The sequence below is a fragment of the Trachurus japonicus genome, chromosome 10, assembly GCF_045865225.1.
Source record: "Trachurus japonicus isolate A0001 chromosome 10, Traja_1.0".
NCBI lineage: Eukaryota > Metazoa > Chordata > Actinopteri > Carangiformes > Carangidae > Trachurus > Trachurus japonicus.
Genome location: NC_140916.1, coordinates 901,988 through 925,447, shown reverse-complemented (window position 1 = coordinate 925,447; position 23,460 = coordinate 901,988). Strand labels below are relative to the sequence as shown.

General features: G+C 39.8%; 2 protein-coding genes across 2 annotated transcripts in view; both read left to right on the top strand.

Annotated features, from left to right (window-relative positions):
• The window catches only part of LOC146979224 (protein NLRC3-like), a 331,528-nt gene that overhangs the window by 76,754 nt on the left and 231,314 nt on the right, over window positions 1-23,460 (top strand). The gene's annotated exons all lie outside the window — the stretch shown is intronic.
• slc7a11 (solute carrier family 7 member 11) overlaps window positions 1-23,460 on the top strand; it is a 36,981-nt gene that overhangs the window by 1,726 nt on the left and 11,795 nt on the right. The window contains exons 2-7 of the mRNA XM_085788957.1: window positions 1,794-1,920; window positions 12,001-12,116; window positions 13,406-13,531; window positions 18,550-18,649; window positions 18,773-18,817; window positions 20,750-20,873. Coding sequence (XP_085645083.1) covers window positions 1,794-1,920; window positions 12,001-12,116; window positions 13,406-13,531; window positions 18,550-18,649; window positions 18,773-18,817; window positions 20,750-20,873 — 638 coding nt within the window. The remainder of the gene's footprint in view (window positions 1-1,793; window positions 1,921-12,000; window positions 12,117-13,405; window positions 13,532-18,549; window positions 18,650-18,772; window positions 18,818-20,749; window positions 20,874-23,460) is intronic.

Genomic DNA, 23,460 nt, shown 5'->3' with positions numbered 1-23,460 from the left:
ATAATGAGCCTCCTCTGTAGCGTAGCTCTGAGCAGCTCACGGCTCTGCTCCACCGTTCTAAAAACAGCTTGCACCGACAATTAAAGGTAACGAACCTACTGCTATGACTATAGGGATAATGGCAATGGGCCAGTTTGCCAAAATGTTGAACTATCCCTTTAATAAAACCACAGGTGGGGGTCAGGATGTGAAACACACACACACACACACACACACACACACTACATATTGTGATTCTTAGCAGTCAGGGCAGATATCCCAGAATGCCGAGCTGTGTATTGCTGCCTATATTGCAGTAAACCTAAATCCTTCAGGTTGGACTCTAATGAAAGACACAAGCACATTATCCGTGAATACTCTTCCTAAACTCCTTTCCTGCTTCCCATAATTCCTGTTCCCTAACATTGAAATTAAAACCAGTCTGCCTAAATCTTCCTGTCTTAAAGGGATAGTTCACCCAAAATTGAAGTTTCAGAGTCCTCCGTGGCTTCTCTGAGTTACAGGGGGTCTCGGCGTAGCAGTGCATGTCCATATGACGGTTGCTAATGGATACCAACTGTCTTCGTAACAAAAAGACACACCAAAAAACATCCAGATACCTCCATGCTGCTCGTATGTAATGTCCCTCTGGTATTGAAGCCCCTGTAGTGTATTATCCACCTGAGCTTTTTTGCTTTAATATCTTGAATTATCTTATGTTTTTCATGGTGTTTTCTTAGTCTAAAAGTTAAGGGATAGGCTAGAGATCATTCACCATTTGGATAGGAACTTCATTTGTGATAGGTAACAGTTTATAGTTAAATGGAATAAATATAAATAAATTCAGATGTTACAAGAGAAAAGGCACACACATTTACAGCAAGATGTTTAGATTAGGTGTCTAGTAGTAGTGTGGAAATGTGTTTCTTGTCATCTACCCATCTCTGTGGGTCATAGTTTTTGGGGATACTTGACACTGTATCTATGTTTAAGTTAGCTTGGTCAAGAGGTTAAATGTCAGAAGGTAGCCTATAGGTTAGATTCTGTTTTTAGATCCTGTCTTTGTCTGACCATCTTGGACAGACATTTCCTTATATTGGAAAAAGGTGGAGTTTTAGAAAACGTATAAGGTTTTGGGTTTAGGCCAAGAGAGAGAGATCTCATATTGTCACCAGAGATGCTCTAGGATTCGACATTTTTGACGCTGTTCTTTTTCTTGTAATAAAACTCTTTTTGAATGCAAGTGAAGACGTGTCAGCGGTGATCCCTTCTTTTCATCAACACATCAATATACCACACCCCAAAATGCGAAATTGTCCCGCAAAAAATTAAATAAGTCTATATTTCAAGCTTGTTTTGTAGCGGAAGCTTCTCAAAGCTCCTCTTCCCGGTTCGTCCAAATTTGGACGAGCTGGGAAGAGGAGTTTCCGCTACAACACAAGCTTGAAAAATATTTTTTCGGGGCAATTTCTCATGTCGGGGCTTCAATACAAGACGGACATTACATAGGAGCAGCATGGAGGTATTTGGATGTTTTTTGGTGTGTCTTTTTGTTACGAAGACAGTTGGTATCCATTTGCAACCGTTATATGGACATGCACTGCTACGCCGAGACCCCCTGTAACTCAGAGAAGCCACGGAGGACTCTGAAACTTCTCACAGCCCTTAGTCCACATGAGGGTGGGTAGATAATCAGTGACATTTCAATTTTGGGTGAACTATCCCTTTAAGTTCTTTGTTTAGAAGCTGAAAGGCCACAGTAATATGCTTCTTGTCTTCCAGCCAGAGCTAACGTGTCCCCTCCGTCTCTGCAGGAGCGCTGTCCTACGCGGAGCTGGGGACTTGCATTAAGAAGTCTGGTGGACACTACACCTACATCATGGAAGCCTTCGGACCTCAGATGGCTTTCATACGGCTGTGGGCCGATCTCATCGCTATAAGGTAAAGACTTGTTCACGCTGCTCATCACTGCTGTTTTGTATTTGTATTAGGGGTGTAACGTTATATGTATGTATTCGTCCCGTGCTGTCACGGTTCGGTGCACACAGTCACACGACAAATACGTCTGAGTGAATATTTAAAAAAAAAAAAGTTGCGTCTTCACTCCAATTTAGGTGGCGGTAATGAGCGTCAAAGCTGCCTGCAACGTCCATCGGCGCTATTTCACGGATGCACGCTGCGTCGCTAAACGCATCAAACACGTTAACGCATGTTCACCCCGATACGTCAATCACTGGTGAAGGAAGAAGACAAGTTGTGTGCAACAACTCATCCCGCTGCTTTAAGCCTCTTGACGTGAACAGACAGGTGAGGAGAAAAGGAGACCACACACTATGTAACACACAAACATCACATGTGTGAGTGACATTAAACTGTCACCGGAGCTTTTAACTAGTGAGCGCTCTCCTTTTTTCCTCACCTGTGTGTTTCTTGGTGGTCCAGCTGCTGCCACCGGGACCGGGATGGTCAGCCGGCCGACCGCCACAGCAGCCCGGTTGCCTAGCAACTCCACAGGTGGAGCTTCACTGCTCCACGAACGGCGGAGCAAACTTCCAAACAGGCGTCATTTGGATAAAAATAACCACATATTGGGGAGGGTAGCCGACTTAATATTAATAATTTCACGTTATAACGTGAGGGGCGGCAGTGGCTCAGGTGGTAGAGCGGGTCGTCCAATGATCAGAGGGTTGGCGGTTCGAATCCCGCTCTGTCCCGGTTGCTGCTGTAGTGTCCTTGGGCAAGACACCTTACCCACCTTGCTCCTGATGGGTCGTGGTTAGCACCTTGCATGGCAGCTTCCGCCGTCAGTGTGTGAATGTGTGTGTGAATGGGTGAATGCAATGTATGATATACTGTAAAGCGCTTTGGGTATCGTTTCCGATGGAAAAGCGCTAGGCTATATAAAATACAGACCATTTACCATAACGTGAAAACATCTTATCACGAAATAACGTAATACTTTCACATTATAATGTGATACTTTCATATCTTGAAATAACGTGATACTTTCACGTAATAATTACCTGATACTGAGCTGTTTTTTTTCTCTCTCGGTGTAACAGCTCTGTGCTTCCGTAGACATGGAGCCCAGGTCAGCTGCAGGCTTTACATGCTGACTCGTCTCATTGCTTTTTGTTAGAGACTGGCTGTAGTCTCCAGTCTGTCTCAGACATATAGTGTTATTCAGATGACTTCATATTATAACCTGTTGTGTTGTAAACACAGCCAGAGCTGGAGGTCTTATCACAGCAGGAAGCCTCTTCACCACCAGAGAAGACTCAGCTCCTTAAAGCTTTCAGCTCCCACACAATGAGTTACTGTAAACAGGGGAGGTGAATCAGTCCAAATGGAGAGTAAAACTTGGATGAAGATCAAACCCCGTCTTTCTTTATTTGAAACCTCAGATCAGACCAAGAACCTTCTGCCTCATCTGTATTATAATGTAACAGTGCTGCGAGGACACTAACAGGTTCTAACAGTGGAGGAGTTGGTTCTGATGACACAGTCGTGGAAATTTTGGACTACCAGACAACCAGACAGAGAATTTCCAAGTAAAAGGAAATTATTTCCACAGAAAAAAAGCTTCAACGAAACGTAGTCGATTCACAAGAAGTTTCAACATGACTCGGCTGTGTTGCATGTTCACTTCCTTAAACAGATAGGAAGTGGATTATTGGCAAAATATCAACTTGAATGTCAACTGGGAACTATTCTCAACACACATTAAATTTTTTTTTTTTTTTAGTTTTTAGGGTTATTTCTTATTTTTGTCCTCTATTTTTCTTCTATTATTATATATTTCCACTGAAATCCGTTGTAACTAATGTCCATACACACACACACACACACACTAGGCCTGTAAGCAAAATGTGTGATGACTTGAGCAGATATTCGAGTGTCCATATTAACCATAACAGTTCCTGTGTCTTTCTGCTCACATACTTAATTGAATAACAGGAAAAAATGTCTTTAGCACACTTTTTTGAACAAATTGCACATGAATAACCTGTTTATGTTTATTAAAGACTCCCATTAGCTGCTGGACTTTCCAGCAGCTACTCTCCCTGGGGTCTTGATCACTGAAATTATAATACATATTTTCATTTGTTAATTAAACAGAAGGCACCTCTCTTGTCGTTGGTGTGGCTCAGTGCAGTGAAGTGAGCATGGCACCTGTTGATAAAACTGGCTCATTGCATTGAAGGCAAGCTTTTGCATTGGGTTTATTGTTGCACGTTGATATGGTGATGACGATGGCAGATCGGTCAGCTGTGTATCCAACATGTGTGGATCAGAGCCTGTACTGGAGGGTTTCAGAGTTCTGTGCTCCAAAGTTTGATGCTCCACATAAAGAATGAATTGCTTTTATATAAAACAGTGTAGCCTACATGTAATGCGATTCATTTGTGACCCGTTCTATCAAAATGAGTCGGACGTCGCAACCTTCTACGTATTTTTAGATAATCAGCTGATAACGTGGAAAACGTTTTACCCTAATTTCAAAGCAATGACATTCAAAAACAATCTCCCAAAGTTTCACAGTCCAGATAATTGAGAAAAGGCACGTACATGTAAATGATGATTAAAGTTGACTTGCAACTTAAACCCTCTGAAAATGAGCGTTGCATCGGTGCAAAACATAGGCGGCGCTATCAATAGGCTAAGGGAAGCTTAGCTTCCCCTAGATTGTCACAGAAAATAAAATAAAATCATCACAAATAATAAAATGAAAAAATAAAATAATGTTTTTTTTTTCGTTGTTGTTTTTAAATTATATTTTAGAAAGAGGTGGGAAATACATTAAAACACACATTTTTAAAGTATTATCTATGTCGATGGTTTATTTATTTTTTATTTCAGTGGTATATGACTGGTTACCTGCGTCATTACGTAGCCTACACACGGCGTAGCTACAACGCGCAGCGTAGAAGCTTACCCCTTTGCCTCGCTATGCTACTGTAGTCACTGACAGTCCAGCGAAATTAAAAGAAAAAAGCCCGGTAAAACGGACATTAGAAGGTTTTTGAATATCAAAATTGACGAGTCCGAGAGTCCCATGAAGCAGCAGCAATGAAGCCGACCACGATGCTTCCACGACCGGCTGCCGCCTTCTCTCCTGCCACTGGCCTCCATGATGACACCGGCTGCCTCCCCCCCCCGGATACCGGCCACTGCCCGCGAGTCACCGGTCTACCTCCGGACAGCCGCGCCCCCCCGAACACCTGCGCACACCCTCCTCCAGTCACTGGCCTAAGTTAGGTCCAGACAGCAGCCCCGACCGCCCGGACACCTGCTGCCTCCCTCCTCCAGTCACCGGCCTACCCCTGGACACCTGTGTGAGCGCACATTCTCACAGCAGTTGCGCAACTGGATGAGGACAATGGCACAGCAGATACTGTCAACTCTGTTGCTTCTGTACATCGAGAGCGACAACTAAGAGGATTTAAACCTGAAGAAATAGTTGAAAAATATGACACAAACGCCCCGTGGCGTGCTGCTTAGGGTAAGAACATTGATTAGGTTAATTATGGGCCACTACAAAAGCAAAAAAAAAAACAAGTAGAGAATGAAAGGAATCATTCTGCTGCATCTCAGTTTGATGAACATCAAAACTATATACATCTTATATATCTGCCTGGGTAAAGACTTTTTTTTCTTTTTCTTTTTTTTTTTTGTCCCGTAGCTTCCCCATTCCTTCTGCCCTAGCGCCGCCTATGGTGCAAAACATGAAATATCTTCTGAACCGTTCATGATAGAGATGAGCTGTAAACTGCATCTGAATCGTGGGATTCTCCGCTTTCCGACGGTCATTGAATGTTGCCTCTATGACGAGAAGGGACGGGTACAGAAACAGATGCTTAACCGAGTAGCATCGACGCTAACAGAGTGTAGCATCGATGCTTAACCGAACATACACGCTTGCACATGTTTTACAAAACGTCAACAAAACATGACAACTTCTGAACCGTTTATGATAGAGACGAGCTGTAAAAAGCATCTGAATTGTGAGATTCTCTGCTTTCCGAGGGTCATTGAATGCTGTCTCTATGACAACAAGGGACCGTATAGGGTGCGTGTAATCACGTGGTACAGGAACAGATGCCAGAGTCACTGGCAAAAACTTTAACTGCTATTTTCTCAGGTTTTAGAACAGAATAAGAGAGTAGGAGATCGTAATTCAAATGGCCACATCTAGAAAACCATCAAATGTATGACTCTGACTAGGGTATCATTTTAAAGCTTATTTTCTAATCTTTCCATTGATACCAAAATCTCAACTTTAAAATTTGGGTCACTGTGACTCATTTTGATGGATCAGGTCACATTTGTTCCCTGGTCTGTCGCTGATAGCACACCGGGCAAATGCAGGAACTTTCTGTCCGTGACCTTGGATCCCGGGATTGAGCATTTAGTTCAGAGAAAACGCTCCGTGTGCAGCTGCGTGTGTGTGTGTGTGTGTGTACACAGCCGGGGCGAAGCAGTATCAACAGTCTAGTGGCTATATCCTGAGCCGGCCCTCGGGCTACACAGCCCAAATGGAAACCATGGGAAATGAACAGAGGCAGAGACACAGAATGAAAACAAAGAACCAAAGAGACAAAGAGAGATTTCAGCCGAGCGGCTGCCGTGGGAAATGAAGAGACAGATACTGATGATGAGCTATAAGATAGAAGCTGGTGGGACCAGTCAACCTCATCTGATTCTTAGTGAAGTGCTGCGGCCTCAAAAAGAATCACAGACACATGCAGGCCCATAACATATTAAATACACACACAGACTTAAGCATGTTCATATGTTTGGTGAACTTTGACAGCAGCAAAGCTAAAGTAGCTAACAGATCCCGGTCACACCCGGCCAGAGCTGAGCTACACTTATTTTAATATTGTATCATGACACACACTAACTGTAAAGCACATTGGTCTTGATGTCTTTTTTCTAGGGGTCTTGAGGGAAAGGGGGACTTAAATATGTTAGTTATAATTCCATCCTTGTAGAACACATTTTTTTTTATACATTAAAGAGATAGTTCACTCAAAATTGAAATTTCACTCATTATCTCCTCCCCCTCATGTGGACTAAGGGCTGGGAGAAGTTTCAGAGTCCTCTGTGGCTTCTCTGAGTTACAGGGGGTCTCGGCGTAGCAGTGCATGTCCATATGACGGTTGCAAATGGATACCAACTACTGTTATTCTGTCTCATTCTGTTTTGAACTGTCTACATTGTGCTTTGCACAGCCAAGCATCCAGTCTCCTTGTCTTCATTTGGACCTGGCTCTTTGGACTTTCTGGACTCTCTCCTGGACTCAATAATCTTTTTCGATTCAGTGTGTGTGCTGACATGCATAACTTTAACTTGTACGTGTTTATATCTTTGTGATCTGGCAGTTTGTTTTGTTCTGTTTTGTCCTTTTCTTTTTGTTTTATTGTATATTGTCTCTGTTGTTCTATATGTGGTTTAAACTTTAAAACTTTATAAATAAAGTTCTCAAATGGATACCAACTGTCTTCGTAACAAAAAGACACACCAAAAAACATCCAAATACCTCCATGCTGCTTGTATGTAATGTCCCTCTTGTATTGAAGCCCCAAAATGCAAAATTGTCCCGAAAAAAATTAAATAAGTCTATATTTCAAGCTTGTTTGTAGTGGAAGCTCCTCTTCTGGTTTGTCCAGATTGGACGAACCGGGAAGAGGAGCTTCGAGAAGCTTCCGCTACAAAACAAGCTTGAAATATAGACCGTCGTCCTCCCGGGGGAGAAAACGAGCCAAGTAACGTATCCGCATGCTTTTAGAGGTTTACTGCTGGCTGGTTAAATTCTTTTTAGGAGATTAATGTTGGTCTCATTGATGAAATTTAACAACTGTGGCAGTGGCATTAGTTTGTTTGAATGAAAAGTGAGCAGGGCTGCTTCTGGGCTACGGACTGAAATCACCACAGTTACGTAAATAAATAAATGTTTTACAATGAACCGATCAGTCTAATACATTTTGGTCGCAGCGCCACGGGAGGAATGTTTGGAACTATTGAGGGCTCCATAACCCGGAAGTCGGCCTGACATTTTTTACAACGGAGTCCTATGGGAGTGTCACCACTCTGTTATAGGACGAATCGCCTTGTTGTTTACAACTACTTCCGGGTAGAAAACCAGCATTCGAATAATAGTGATGGACGAGAGTTTCTCTATATATATCTACTTTTTCGGTAACGGTTAGCTACCTGTTTAACTCTAACAACTCAGTGACTCAATAAACGCTCCATGAAAAAATATTTTCTCCAGCGGATATCTGAGTTCCAACATGACTGAGCTAACTGGAGTAGTTTCATGTCGTGTCCCACAACGGGAGGGTTTTAACAGCTGACGTCCTGGTGTTAGCTTAGCTACCGTTAGCTTAGCTACCGTTAGCTTAGCTACCGTTAGCTTAGCTACTGTTAGCTGTCCCTGTCAGCTGAGCCACTGATGCTTTCTAGACACTGTGATTCCCCCAAACTGAATAAATACAACACATAGCAACACAAAACACACACACAGAAATAGTAATGTTTCTTCAATCATTTCAGATTTGTCTAAACGGTGATAGGGCCTGAAAAATATGATATATAGCTAAACTCTCGTTCGTTACTATTGATCTCATTCACATTACGTGCTGGTTTTCTACCCTAGAATGTAAACAACAAGGAGATTCGGTCTATATCTATCGCTCTGCTTTTCATGTTCTGATTCCTGTGGGAATCAACTACAGCAGCAACTAGTTATTTCTGGTTGTGAGGCCTTTTGTGCTTTGTTACAGTTGTTAGATTTTGATGATAATAACAAACCCTTTTGGTGGAGTTTCTCTCTCTCTCTGTCTCTCTCTCTGTGTGTGTGTGTGTGTGTGTGTGTGTGTGTGTGTGTGTGTGTGTGTGTGTGTGTGTGTGTGGTAACTTAGGGAAAATAGAAGAAAAAAAAAAGCTCCACTTGAGCAACTGTTATAAGGTTCTGAGGAAACAGAGGAGTTGAGATGGAACCGCACCCTTTGGAGCAACACGACCAGTTTGGTAATCACTATTGTCGCAACACATGCCAAAGCTTTGCTATATGATGATCTGCATCCTGTTTTCATCAAGTTATAAGAAACTAGACTCAGATGTCCAGTCTTTGGGGTTGGGGTTCGACCTTTCCTTTGACGTTGGTCAAATTTGGTTGTGTTTCTGCTGCTGAATGTTGTCTTGTTCCCGTTGTCTCTGAGTCTGACTCCAGCACCCATAGATTTTACATCCTAGAACAGATGTGATTGCCTAGATCAGTGGTTCTCAACTGGTGGGTCGGGACCCTAAAGTGGGTCTAGACCCGTTCTGGATGGGTCGCGGACAGCTGGTCAAAAAAGTAAATAATATTTAATGCACATCTGATGTTGGACATGTCTTTTATTTTGAAAAATAACTTATATTGAAAGGCACGAGACAAGTGAACACATGCAGTTGTAATGCTCCTCCTCACTTTCTGATTATTTGCTCCATTTGCTCTGAATGCAAAGATATCAGTTTCTTATTAATGTGGCCTGATGCAGTGAATCTGGTTTTGTTTTGTGGGTCTTTATTTTGTGCAGTTTGATATTTATTCACTTTAGTGAACATGCTCTGAATGCAGAGATGCATTAGAAGTCAAATATATCGTTTTGTTGGTCTCCATTTTGTGCAGTTTGATATTATTTTATTCACTTCCGTACATGCAGTTGTCATGGTAACTCCTCAGTTTCATTCATGTGCTCTGAAATGCACTTTGCTCAATAAAGAGCTAAATGAGTTTTTAAAGGCTTAAAAAAAAAAATTCTTGGTTTGAATTCTATTAAAGTGGGTCGCGACTTAATGACCATGAGAAAATGTGGAGCCCAGAGTGAGACTAGTTGAGAACCCCTGGCGTAGATCTTATGGGTTGTGAGAATGTTTGCTTCATACAAACAACTATATGTCCTGTTTGACTTGTGAACTGGTCTCGATGGGTTTTAGGTTTTCACAGCACTTGAGTCTAACTAGTCGAGTCGTGTGCAGGGGCCTGTAAATGAACCTAATCTGAGAGATTAGGTGGTGTAAAAACCTGGGAGGATCCCAAGGTCCAATGATGCACATTAACCCTTCAAATAACTACACTGCAAAAACTCAAAATCTTACCAAGAATATTTGTCTTATTTCTAGTCAAAATGTCATTTCTAGTCAAAACAAATCTCATTCTACTTAAAATAAGACACATCACATTAAAAGCAGATTGTTTTTAGACACTTTTTACTTCTTTCAAGCAGATTTTCACTTGAAATAAGTAGAAAAATCTGATAGTGGAGCAAGTTTTTCTTTCTTAATACAAGCACAAAAAACTTACTTTCACTGGCAGATTTTTCTACTTATTTCAAGTGAAAATTAGTTTGAAACAAATGAAAATGATCTAAAAACAAGTTCATTTTTTAGGTGATGAGTCTTATTTTAAGTGGAAAGAGATCAGTTTTGACCAGAAATGAGACATTTTGACAAGAAATAAGACAAAAATTCTTGGAAAGATTTTGAGTTTTTGCAGTGTAATTAACATAAACATGAACTGGCTTCTAAAAACCCCAATCATTAACTGATCCGCTTTAAATTTCTCCATCGGATGTATCTTATACCTAGAAAGCTTCATTTAATGAAACTTGTACGTATTTTCCCCGAGCTGCGCCCTCTGCCCAAATCATGATATTGGTTCTTTTATGCACATGTATTGGCATTGTCCAGGTGCAATTTTTTAAGAAATGGATTGTCTACATTGACAAAATATTTTTGATATTGTAATTCCTTACTGTTCTAAACTGCTTTTATTGAATGACATTTCTGCTTTAACTCTATCAAACTGTCACTATCCTGTTTTATTGGGCTGGTCTGAAAGCTGCTAACCCCCCCCACACTCTCTCTCTCAGACTCATTGCTTCATTTCACTGTTAGATATACTGTAGTTCACATGTAACTGCCAGTAGCAAGAATGCACAATGCCAAGCAAGCTACGATTACCTCCTGGACTTCCTCAATAGAAAAAAAAATGATAATAACTTTTAGTATCCACAAACTTTTCTCGAAGAGCCCTGTGCTTTTTTGTTTTGTGTTGTTTTTTTAGTAGGCTAAGTGATATTGTAATATTATCCAAGTGAAATCTAATGCTCTAAACCTAAGTATTTTTCCTCTTGCCTGCCTTGGGCATGGGGGTTGGGGGGGTTGTGTTTCTTTCTTTTTTGTTTGTTTGTTTTAAACAAAATCAGGAAAACCAGCCAGTTTATGTTAATGGAACATGTTTTTTCCTTTTCCCCCCCTGATTTTCCTTTTTCCTGGAGATAAATGGCATGAAAATGTGGGAGGACAGCAGGATTATAGTATGTTGGGCTGGCATATATGAGGTGGCTGAAAACTGGGCTCAACACATTCCTGTCCTCTTCACTTGACTTAGTGCAATGTAGCACTCTAGTTTATTTATGTACCGTTGGCTTTATTCCATTGGTTTAGTTTTTCTTTATGTCGAACCACAGCGCACATAGCACTTTAACTTAAAGAGCTGCTGCTTTGATCAGTTCTACAGACTGTTTTTACCAACCTATTTGTAATGGAGTGGAAGCACCCTTCACTGTTCTGAATGCGTGTTAAAGGTGTGAAAGTATTTTGTATGGATGTCTCATATGTATTGTCTTGTGTAGCCTATGCAGTGGCTCCGAGCCCAAGACAAATTTCCCTTTGGGACAATAAAGTACAATCCAATCCAATCCAGTCTCTAACTGTGTGTGTCTGCTGTTTCAAAGCTCTTCCACTGAAGCTGCATGGGGCCATATTAGTGACACCATGAGATGAAAGACACACAGAGCTTCTACATCTACCAATCAGTCTACTCTGTGTGTAGCGATGGCTGAGACACACCTCTCATTGATATGCAAAGTGAAGTACTTGATGTTTCAACAGAACATCCCATTCTTGGAACTGTTCTGCATCTCTGTAAAGTGGTCTTGTGTTGTGTTTTGTGTGTGTGTTGTGCAGGCCTGCTGGGATGGCGGTCATCTCTCTGGCCTTCGGTCGATACATCCTGGAGCCTCTGTTCATGCCCTGTCACATCCCCCCCGTGGCCGTCAAGCTGGCCACGGCCATCGGCATCAGTACGTACACCGACACCACTTCAGTCAACACAACAGCTGTTAGGACGGGAACACTGTCGTCGACCTGTTGTAACCAGCTGTGTTAAAGGGATAGTAGCATTTTTTTTAAAGTGTGGTTGTATGATCTACAAATAGCCCCTAAGTACTTTAATTGCAGTAGAAGACTCTCTGCACTCCTCCCGTTAGCAACGCCAGCCCATAATAGCCCTGCCCAGAGATTTACAACATACAGTGTTGTGAACAGACCCAAAGAAACGGCCTATTTTCACGGCCTAAAAGAGGTTTTACCTGAAAAAAAATACACAGTTCCATTGTTCACTATAATATAATTTTTTCCAGCCCTTCAAAGTGCAGGAAAAACACAGTTTTTATTTGGACCTAACCAACTGCTGATCGGCGGGCGCTAACCCTGGGCGGAGGGATACGTGAGTTGGTTAGGTCCAAATAAAAACTGTGTTTTTCCTGCACTTTGAAGGGCTGGAAAAATTATATTATAGTGAACAATGGAACTGTGTATTTTTTTCAGGTAAAACCTCTTTTAACTACTGATATCAGATGTAATTAATAAAGATATATTATGCTGTAAATATGTATGTTTGGAGTTTATCTGTAATTACTATTAGTTATTATAGATAATATATGATAACAATTGATTAGTGAATGGGAGTAGGATTAAATAAGTACACATTTCTTCCTACACCTTTATATGTATATAAAGTGTTAATGGATGGAATTTTTTGATTTTATTTTTTACATTAAAAAGACAACAATCAAAAAAAGAGAAAAGGGGGGAAAAAAGTAAAAAAAAAAAAAAAATCAATAGAAGAGTGGCTGCATAAAAGGGAAAACTGTCATTAGAAATACAAAAGGGTTTGAGTATATCATGAGAAAATGAGAGGTTGGGTGTCTCCGAAACTTGAAATGCAATTACAAGGTCTAGATATTAAAATACACAAATGGGTAACAAACAAAAGAAGATCTGATACCTTGGAGGGAAAGCAGGGGGCGAGGACGTCACAAGTGATTAAAACAAAGGAATATTCAAATTTACCAAGTAACTAAATAATATAAAAGACTTTGTAGGTTTAAAGTCTATAATGAAACAGTTTAGTGTGTTTAGTCTTCATCATGATGACCTGTCATCACAGACAAATCACAGGTGTTATTGCTGCTCGATGCAACTCAAGTCTTCTGTTAATCATGAAATAATAATAGAAGTAGAATCTGAAATAAAAGCTCTGATTGGCTGACAGCGTGATGATACAAAGTGGGTTTGTGTTTCCATGCAGCGTCCGTCATGTACCTGAACAGTATGAGTGTGACGTGGACGGCCCGGATCCAGATCTTCCTCACCTTCAGTAAGCTGCTGGCCATCGCCTGCATCATCGTCCCCGGGCTGTACCAACTCTTTAAAGGTAAGCCACCACCACCACCATCATTATCACCACCATCATCACCATCATCATCATCATCATCTTTCACTTTTACAAACACCGCAACAAATTTACAAGTGTTAAACCACTTTTACAAGTCCCAAAACAAATTTACAAGTAACATATCAATACAGTGGTGGCAAATTCACTTGGCACCTCTATGCTTGGCACCGATCGCTGTCCATCTTGGGTCACCATGAACAATAACAACTCGTATTGGCTGCTCCCGTTATCACTTCTGGTAGTTGGTACGTTCCCTTTCCGGTAAATATGTTAAATATGTTGTAAATTTGTTTTGGGACTTGTAAAAGAGTTTCAACACTTGTAAATTTGTCGCGGTGTTTATAAAAGTGTTTCGTTTCTTGTTCATTTGTTTTCTGAAATGTACATTTGTTTCGGGACTTGTAAATGTGTTATGTTACAGTTTTTCTCAATTGCTAAAACACTAAACCCTGTTGTCTGAACCAAATTCTCAGTTGCCTGAACCCACTGATTGAATCAGTCTCTTTTGGCAAAACCATCAGCACTTTTCACCTGTTTAGACACAACTTACCAACACATTTTCATTGTGATGCACCTGTGTTGCAAAATGCTGAGCACAGGTGGCAAAAGTCAAACACAAGTAAAGCACAAGTTTCACCGGTTGAACACAACAACTCAAAATTGATCACACTTGTGTCCAATGATGTGAGGGCACATATACTGTAGCTAGTTCAGGATGAAGTCCTGAGGCCTGACCCAGTACAGATAAATGATGCTGTGGCTGAGTTATGCACTTCTCAACTATATTTTTGTACTTTATTTTTACGCAGGCTTACTGCATACAAGTACTAAATGCAGAAGATTTCTGTTTGTTTTTGTACTTGTTTTTTTTTTGTACTATGTACAAGTGCTAAATGCACAGATTTTTTGTTTTGCAAGAGGAGAAGATGAGAGACGACAGGGTGTAGGAAGAGAGGATAAGGGAGGGATGGAGGGAGGGATGAACTGGGAAGAAAAAAGAAGAAGGAAGGAATAAGGGGATGAAATGGATGTGGGGAGGGAGGGAGGAGGGTGAAAGAAAGGGAAGGAGAGAAGTGCTACAGTGTAAATGCACAGGTGTTTTGTTTTGCAACATGCATTTAGCTACAGTGAACGATAAACATTTATTTCTACAGCTTCATGTCCTGAGCTTTGTGTTTTCTATTTTTCTATGTAGTGTTTAGTGGCTGCTCAGTAGTGGTTTTAATTTTGATTGACTCGGGGCACGATTTGACAACATAGTTCAGTTTTGAGAACAGATTGAACTGTTTTGAGGTGAAAGTTTGGTTTTGCAAGAAGAGTCTGAGGTTTTGTGAATGTAGCTTGAAAATTGGGGTTTGAGTCCACAGTTTAGAGAAAAGGAGAGAAGCTTTCGAGAAATGTGTCTTAGCAATCGAGAAAAACTATGTAATTTTGTTTTATGATATGTAAAAATGTTTTCTAAAATGTAAATTTGTCTCAAGCTTTGTAAAAGTGTTTTACATGTTGTGATCTTGGTTTGCACCTCCTGGCCACCGTAGTCCCCCAATAACCTCTAACGATACCAGAGAAGGAATGCACATGAAGTGTTTCCTTGCTCTTCAGGAACATTTCCAGCTGCAACAACTTTTCTCACACAAACACACACACCGTGTGATGGCTACGACCCTGAACGTGACCCTGATGCACAGCTGTTCACGGCAAAGCAACAGTTTCACAACGTCCTCACAGCAGCAAGGACTCAGAGGGATGTGAAGCGCTTTAGCTCACAGGTCTGCTGTCCTTCCCTCAGCTACCGGCTTCACTTGAAAAAATGTCAGCGCAAGTTGCATATAAAGCATCACAATAATAATAGCAGCACAAGTTGGGTGTAGAGTGAACGCAGACAGTATGGATAAAAATGCAATAAAATGGGAAAAAGTGGGATTGGAATTGGAATTTGGGCCTGTAGCAACCAATAATGTAATAACTGCAAATAACATAATAATTTTGGCCATTTTAAATGTAATAAAGCCAATAATGTAATAAAACATTTGAGGCAATAACGTAATAACTTTTTGCCAATAATGTAATAAGTTATTACATTATTGGCCTAGTATTAAAAGCCTTTGAAAATGTAATAACTGGTGCCAATAATGTTACATAAATACGACTGCAGTTCTTGGAAATAAAATACTTGTTTGCAGTTTTTGTGCAGTTTGCTAATCAATAGTGGATGACATAGTCGTCATATTTATTCATCCAAGATGCGTACTATCTTTCATCTCTCTCAAAAGGCTCAAAAGTTTTATTACATTTTTGGCACGTTATTACATTATTGGCTTTATTACATTTAAAATGGCCAAAATTATTACGTTATTGGTTGTTATTACGTTATTGGTTGCTACAGGGCCTCCAGAATGATAAATAAATAAGCCGGGCAGTCAGAGAAATGTGACAGAGCTTCTGCAAAACCAGGTTATTTTGTAATATCCAGAAGAACATAGGGGGAAGTGATGGTTGCATCGGTTGCAGTAGTTATCACTAGAATGAGACGAGGACAGCGTGGGCCGGCTCTGATTGGGCAACGCCTCGATGGACGATGTGAGTGTGTGTGGAGAAGCAGAAGCTGTGATGAAGCACGGTGTCCTGTACGATGCAAGAGATACTACTCATCTCAAAGGAGGAAGCTCAAGCTTTACAGATCTGGGAGCAGCTGGAGAAACTTCTTTTTTACAGTAATATGTGTACTTTGCTTAATCTGAAAGACTGGAATAAAAATGAAGAAGCTGCTGCAATATCTGCATACCATCGGACCCTATACACATTTCTTACTGATCAGTCATTACACACAACATAGAGAAAAGGAAAACATAATGATCAGATCGTAAAGATGTAGAAATAATTTCACAATGGGAAAATGCATTTTGCAAAAAAAAAAAATTAAAAAAAAAAAATCAGTTTAGCACTATATAAACTGGAATCACATTACAACTACAAAAACAATATCTACTATACAGTTCTTCATCTACAGCATCATGTGGACGTCACCTCTCTGATTGTTTCTGTCCATAGTGAAACTGGTTTATACTGGTTCCTTCACATCATTAGCTGCAGTGTGATCAGTTTTGAGTTGCTGTGTTTAAGTTTAGACTCCTGTGCTTTAACTGAGTTTAGTTTAGTTTAAGTTTATTTCGGACATGTTACAAGAAATAAAACATAATACAGAAATGGACAGACATAACAAATAAAAACTTTGCAAAGACAACATATGAACAAAAAAATAAAATAAAATAAATTGAAAATAAAGATAATTTGATTTTTTTGTTTGTTTGTTTGTTTGTTCATATCCGAAAAGGAGTGGGAAGAAGTAAAACTTATTTACTCCCACCCCTTATTCATAAATTATCTATCAAGTTATCTAGTCATTATAATCTATACAATAAATTAATTTATGAGTTATTTAAATGGATTTATTCTAATATATATTTATATACATATAGATTTATTCTAACCTATGATTACTAATCTTTATCTCTCTATATAGTCATACACATATAAAAACATATACAAACACATTCATACATACAAAGACAAACTGAAAGTAACATGAACCGAGCAACAAATAAACTAAGTCGGTAAATAATACCCAAATAAATAATAATAATAAGCACCTTGTGGTTGTCAGACACCCTCATTTCTCTACATACTGAAAATAATTTCTTTGTACTTCTTCTTGAACTGGATTATTTGGATTATTGTTTCACTTTCACTACCTATGCTTACTATTATGCAACACAAGTGCATCACCAGTTCAATAAATGGGTTCAGGCCACTGAGCATGTGGTCCAGACAATGGGTTTTAGTGTTTTAGCAGTTGAGAAAAACTGTGATAGAATATGATGAAGTACTAGAAGAAGAGACAAGGGGCCAGCAGAGGGCAGCGGTACGCCTCGGAACAGTGATCACTGCCTGTTCATGGCGCTAATGCAGAACAATATTATTCTATTGATGAATGACATCTCAGCTGATTACACATGAGTGTGATTTAATGTGCGAAGAAACTTTTTAAAACTTTTTTTAAAACTTTTTTTATTTGCACATAAAAAATAAAACAAAACATTTACTTATCTCTCTTACTAGTAAGAAAGATACAAAAAAAGAAATGTGCAGGTGAGGTCTGAAACTCGAAACACCCTGATCTAACAAATAATTGAAGCACAGTCAAGAAATAATACTCACATACATTGTGCAAGGTATAGAAATAATAAAATTTCAAAAAAGAAAAAGAAAAAGAAAGGAAAAAAATGAAAAAAAAAACAGGGAAGATGTTGTTAGTAAAAATAAAAGTAGTAGTAATGATAACTAAATAAATAAATAAACGAAAAGAGGTGAGAAAAGAAAGCGAGACAAAAGAAGAGAACTGGTACAGATGAATTAAGTTCAAGTAAACACTAAAAAGGGAAAAGAAAAGAAAAACTAAATTAAAAAAAAACATGGGGCGCTAGGAAAGCAGAATTAAAAAGTCAAACCATGTTTTGATGTTCAGTTAATTTTAACAGTAGTGTCTTTTTACAGTAAATATTGCCATGGGGGAGGAGCTGTCAGCTAGTTGACTGTGTTCATTCTGTATTTAATGGACTACTGCCCTCTGGTGGTATTACAACGGGGTCGGTGGAGGTGACCTGCTTTTCTTGTTGCGTGCGAAAATATTGTTGAAATTGATTTGGTAATAGGTGACTTTGGTCGGTTGCTTTGTATATGAAGATGCAGATTTGCAGGATATTAATATCAAATATGGTTGAGATTTTCAATTTGGAAAACAGTGAGGTGGACGGAGCCCTGAATAATGTGTCTCCCTAAGTTCATAAGGCAGAATACTGCCCTGTGAATTTAGTTTTTCATATTTATTTCTGCAAGAATCTGTCGTTGTGGAACACCTATGGTGCTGCAAACCACCACAGTGTTAAATGTTACGTGTGTGTACATGTGTGTGCGTTTGTGTGTGTGTTTGTCTGCAGGGGAGACCAAAAACTTTGAGAATGCCTTTGAAATGAACAACGTGGAGCTGTCTGGTATGCCACTGGCTTTCTATTCTGGGATGTATGCATACGCTGGGTGGTAGGTATGATCCTCACACACACACACACACACACACACACCAGTGGTCTGTGTCTTTTTTCTTGCCAGTTTGTCGTTCTCGGACCTGGATGGAGGTTTCACAGCAGCTGTTTCCTCTTGCAGGTTTTATCTGAACTTTGTTACGGAGGAGGTGGAAAACCCTGAGAGGTGAGTTTTCAAAAAGAATCGGTAACACTTTACAATAAGGGTCCCTTAATTAACGTTAGTTAGCACATTATTAAGCATTAATATATCAACTTATGTGTTAATTAATGCTGAGTAATGCATACATAATGATAACTAATTACACTATTCAACTTAATAATTTATAAACTAACTTTGAGTAGTAAACATTAATTAACTGCTTACTAATAGGCTACATTAATTAATGTGTTTCCTAACCCTAAGTAATACATAATAATGATTTTTAACAGGACCGGCCCCTGGTATAAACCCTCTATGTGGTTGTTTAGGGCCACAGCCGTTAGGGGGGGGGCCACATGATCAGAAAGGTACCGGGGTTCATCAAGTCATTTAAACATCCTGAGGTCTGCACGTGCAGCTATGAGCTTTATATGTAATGTGAAGTCAATATTCAGCTTCTTTTATCTCACATTTGAGACATTTGGTGAAAATAGAACGGCAGAATGACAACATTTGTGCTCAAAAAACAATCTTACAAAATGTCATTTTAGACTTGTTTTCTACACTTCTCTATTACTGTATTCATATCCTATTTCAAGCACCAAAACAGTTCATTCTCATGACTGAAGGAGTGTTTTCACAAGGGATTGGACATTTTTCAAAAATACATAAAACACTTGAGTATTGTTACATCTGCAAGTATCTTAAAAAGATAAATTTAAGAAAATATGTAAACATCGAGAAAATGGCCTTAAACCTCAGAGGGATAAACACGTCTGTATTCAGTTTTAACCAGTGATTTGGTGTTTGTGCTTAGAGTGCAGGGCCACAAACAAAAATCTTGTTTAGGGGGCCACCAACATCCTAGGACCGGCCCTGATTTTTAATATATCTTTAAACAGTTAATTAATGCTTAATAATGTACTAACTAACGTTAATTAAGGGACCCTTATTGTAAAGTGTTACCAAAAAAGATTTTTTTGTGTCCTGTGTGTATAACACTGATGTCATTCCTGCCCCGTGGTTGTTCAATGTAAAACAGCTAGAAAGACTTAAGTCACTACAAAATGTAAAACAAACAAACAAACAAACAAACAAACAAACAAAAAACTGCTCCTGGAAGTACTTGCTGGATTAATGCTGCTGAAGAAAGTCCACAAAATATGCACTACTATTCCCTCCTTATTGTTTTTGTCTTAAAGCAGAAGTAAGTGATATATTTGTGTTAATATAAGTCTTAAATAGTTGTATCTTCCGACAGCAATCACTTCTATAGAGTGTTTGGTCTGAAACACGGGTCTGTCAGTCACTCTGCTCTGCTCTGAGCCCAGGAGAAAACTTTCCTTGTATCCTACAACCTTTATCCAATGAGGAGAGAGAACGGCATGCAGGGCTGTGTGTGCAGCCAAGGAACGCCGTGAATGTGGCGACGTAGGGACGAGGACTGTTATGGTGCGTTCAAGGAAACTCGTATTTTTCCGACCTGTGAAGTGGTACCAGTTCGATCTGGTACGAGTTCACGGGTCAGAAGTTACGAGTGGCCGTTATAGTGACTTTCACAGGTAAAACAGGTCGGAGAAACACGAGTGGGTTGCCTGGAACGCTACAAAGTCGTAAGTTGTGACTTGAAGCTGTAATTTACGATTTCAAAAGCCTGCCTGGAACGCAGCATTAGCCAAAACCACCGGATCGCTTACTTCTGCTTTAATCCTAAAATTTGAAGAAAAAAAAAACCCCTAAGTGGTACTAAGTAGATATCTGTCAAATACACAAGGTGTGGGTGATGACATCATCAGCGTGGCTATTTCACTCACTTGTTTTCTTAGCATAGCTGCTGTAGAATGTGCATGTATGCCCATCATAGGCTTGATAGGAGTGACATGAGTGAGTGACAGCGTGCTGCCTTGTATTATTATTATTATTATTATTATTATGTTCTCATCCCTCCATCCTCAGGACGGTGCCGTTAGCGATCTGCATCTCCATGGGGATTGTGACTTCCTGCTATGTACTGACCAACGTGGCCTATTACACTGTGATGTCACCGGAGGAGCTCTTGGCCTCAGACGCTGTTGCTGTGGTGAGTAACATTTCACTTTATTTTTCTACACAATAACAGTACAAAAGGAAATAAAACAATACTTGTCCACATTTATTCATTTTTGCGTACTCACTCATTTTCTACTACTTCTGGCGTCAAAAAGTGGAAGGTGAATTAACCAATGGTAGAACCAGCAGCCACAGATGTCCATGTTAAAATAGACGGCTTCTTAATTGTCAGTCACGGTGCTGACTTGTTATTTTTTTATTACAACCACGAAAAAATATTGCTTTGCACAAGGAAATATTGCATTTCTAATTTTCCCATCTGTACTGTATCTGTGTTAAAGTGCAACAGCACAGAATTCTCACATTCAGTACACTTCTGATTATATGTAACAGTGCAAAACATTCATTTTTGCATTCAAATAGGAAAAGAAAATCCCGCAAAACAATAGAAAATAAATGTAGTTTCTCGTTTTGATATCTGAACACACCTTGTCTGTGTGGTGCACCAGCAGTCATGTTTTTTGGGACACAGTCACATTTCTGGTAGATTTTATATCAAAAAATTTAATTTTACTCACATTAGTTTAATTTGCTACATTTACCATCAAGCGACAAATCAACCATTTGGGTTTTTAGGATTTTATTATTTTGTTTTGTGTGCTGTCTGACTGGAGACTGCAAACTGCAAAATTGCCCTATTTGTGATAAATAAAGTAGTTTGAATTGAATTGAATCAAAACTATCTGTGCTTTCAAATTTTTACTGAAAACAGTCAACATGTCGCAGATGATTTTTATGTTTTTGATTTCCCGGTTGTAGGGGGTGTGAAGAAGAATACTATTTAAGAACAAAGTGGATTTCTTTAGCACAGCGTACCTCAACCGAGTGGTAGAGATGGCTTAACCAAGTTGAACCAAGTTAGGCACTCCTCTCATCCAAAATGTGCTCAACCAAATGGTTGAGCAGGCAGTTAACGGGTTTAATGATTTCACAAACAACATCTCCTGTTGAATATTTGATCACAGTTTGATGGTTGTGAATCTCCATTTAAAGAGAAAGAATTACAGGTAACTTAACAGCCTATTGGAAGATTTTTGCAGGTATTCAATGCATACTTTAGGCCAGGTAAGCCCGTACAAACACCTCATTAGCATTCTCATTGCTTAACCTTTTGTTTGCACTTAATGGGCTTTTTTGTCTCCCAGTGTCACACAAATCACAGACCCGAAAATGCAGCTGGTTTGACTTCTGAATAGCCTTGTGATTTGGTTGTGTTCAGCCCTGATGAAGGCCTGTGGCCGCAACGCGTTGGCTTGGTTTTAATTTGTTTGGCCATGCTGCAATAAAGGCTTTTTAAAATCACCTTCCTACTCTGAGTGCCTCAGTTCCTGCTGCCATCTAGTATTTGGATCCTCACACTGAAGAGCACCAGAGGTAGAGACAAGAGACAAAGACAACTGATACCCATGCAGCACTCCATGCATGTTTTTTGATTGACCTCATTAGCATTCTCATTGTCAACCTTTTGTTTGCACTTAATGGGCTTTTTTGTCTCCCAGTGCCACACAAATCACAGACCTGAAAATGCAGCTGGTTTGACTTCTGTATAGTCTTGTGATTTGATTGTGTTCATGAACAGGAGGATGACTTTACTGTATTTTCATTTTTGTTCATCCCATAGGTTAAAGGACAATTCCAGGCGTATTCAACTCGGGGGTGTATTTTCCTATCATTTTAGGTCTAAAAGAAGGAATCTGAAGATTTTCACGTCAGATGGCGACTCAAAACATGCACAGAGAAGTTTATTTACTTCAAGCAAGCCGACATGTTTGTAAAACTAGATCTAATTCAAAGTCTCCCAGAGTCTCGCGCGAGACCCAAGTTGACGCTCGCTGTGTTCAGGTGCAGTGGGAAAGCTACCGTTGGTGTCATAAACACAGGAATATCAACTCTTTACTTGCTTGAAGTAAAAATGACACAAACGGGAGCTTCCAACTGCACCTGAACACACCGAGTACGGCAACTTCGGGCTCGCGTGAGACTCTGGGAGACTTTGAATAAGATCGACTTTTACAAACATGTCGGCTTGCTTGCAGTAAATAAACTTCTGGGTGCATGTTTGAGGAGCCATCTGAAGCTGTCTGTGGAAAAAAATTGCGGCTTTGAGGGATGAAAACAGCCTAAGCAGCGGAACTTGCATCCACTCCCATTCATTGCTGCCGTGGCGATGCGGGGACAGACACAACTACCGCAAAACAGGAGACATTAAACTGAAAATCTTCAGATTCCTTCTTTTAGACCTAAAATGTTAGGAAAATACAGCCCCGAGTTGAATTTGCCTGGAATTGTCCTTTAAATCCTGCATAAATAAATTGAAGTGTCAATGAAACTCCATGAAGCAAAACCTTTTTCTGTTTTTTTATTCAAACCGATAAACATGCAGCGAAGGCAAGCGAATCAAACCAAAAATAGGAAAAAGAGGAGTGCTTGATTTTTTTTTGAGGGGGGGTTTGGCTACTGTTTATCAACAGAAGCCAAGGCGCTGTGACTCGGGGTCAACCTTGCGGGGACTTCGAAGTCTTTCGTTGATCTTGCTTCTGATCTTCTGCCACTGGTCC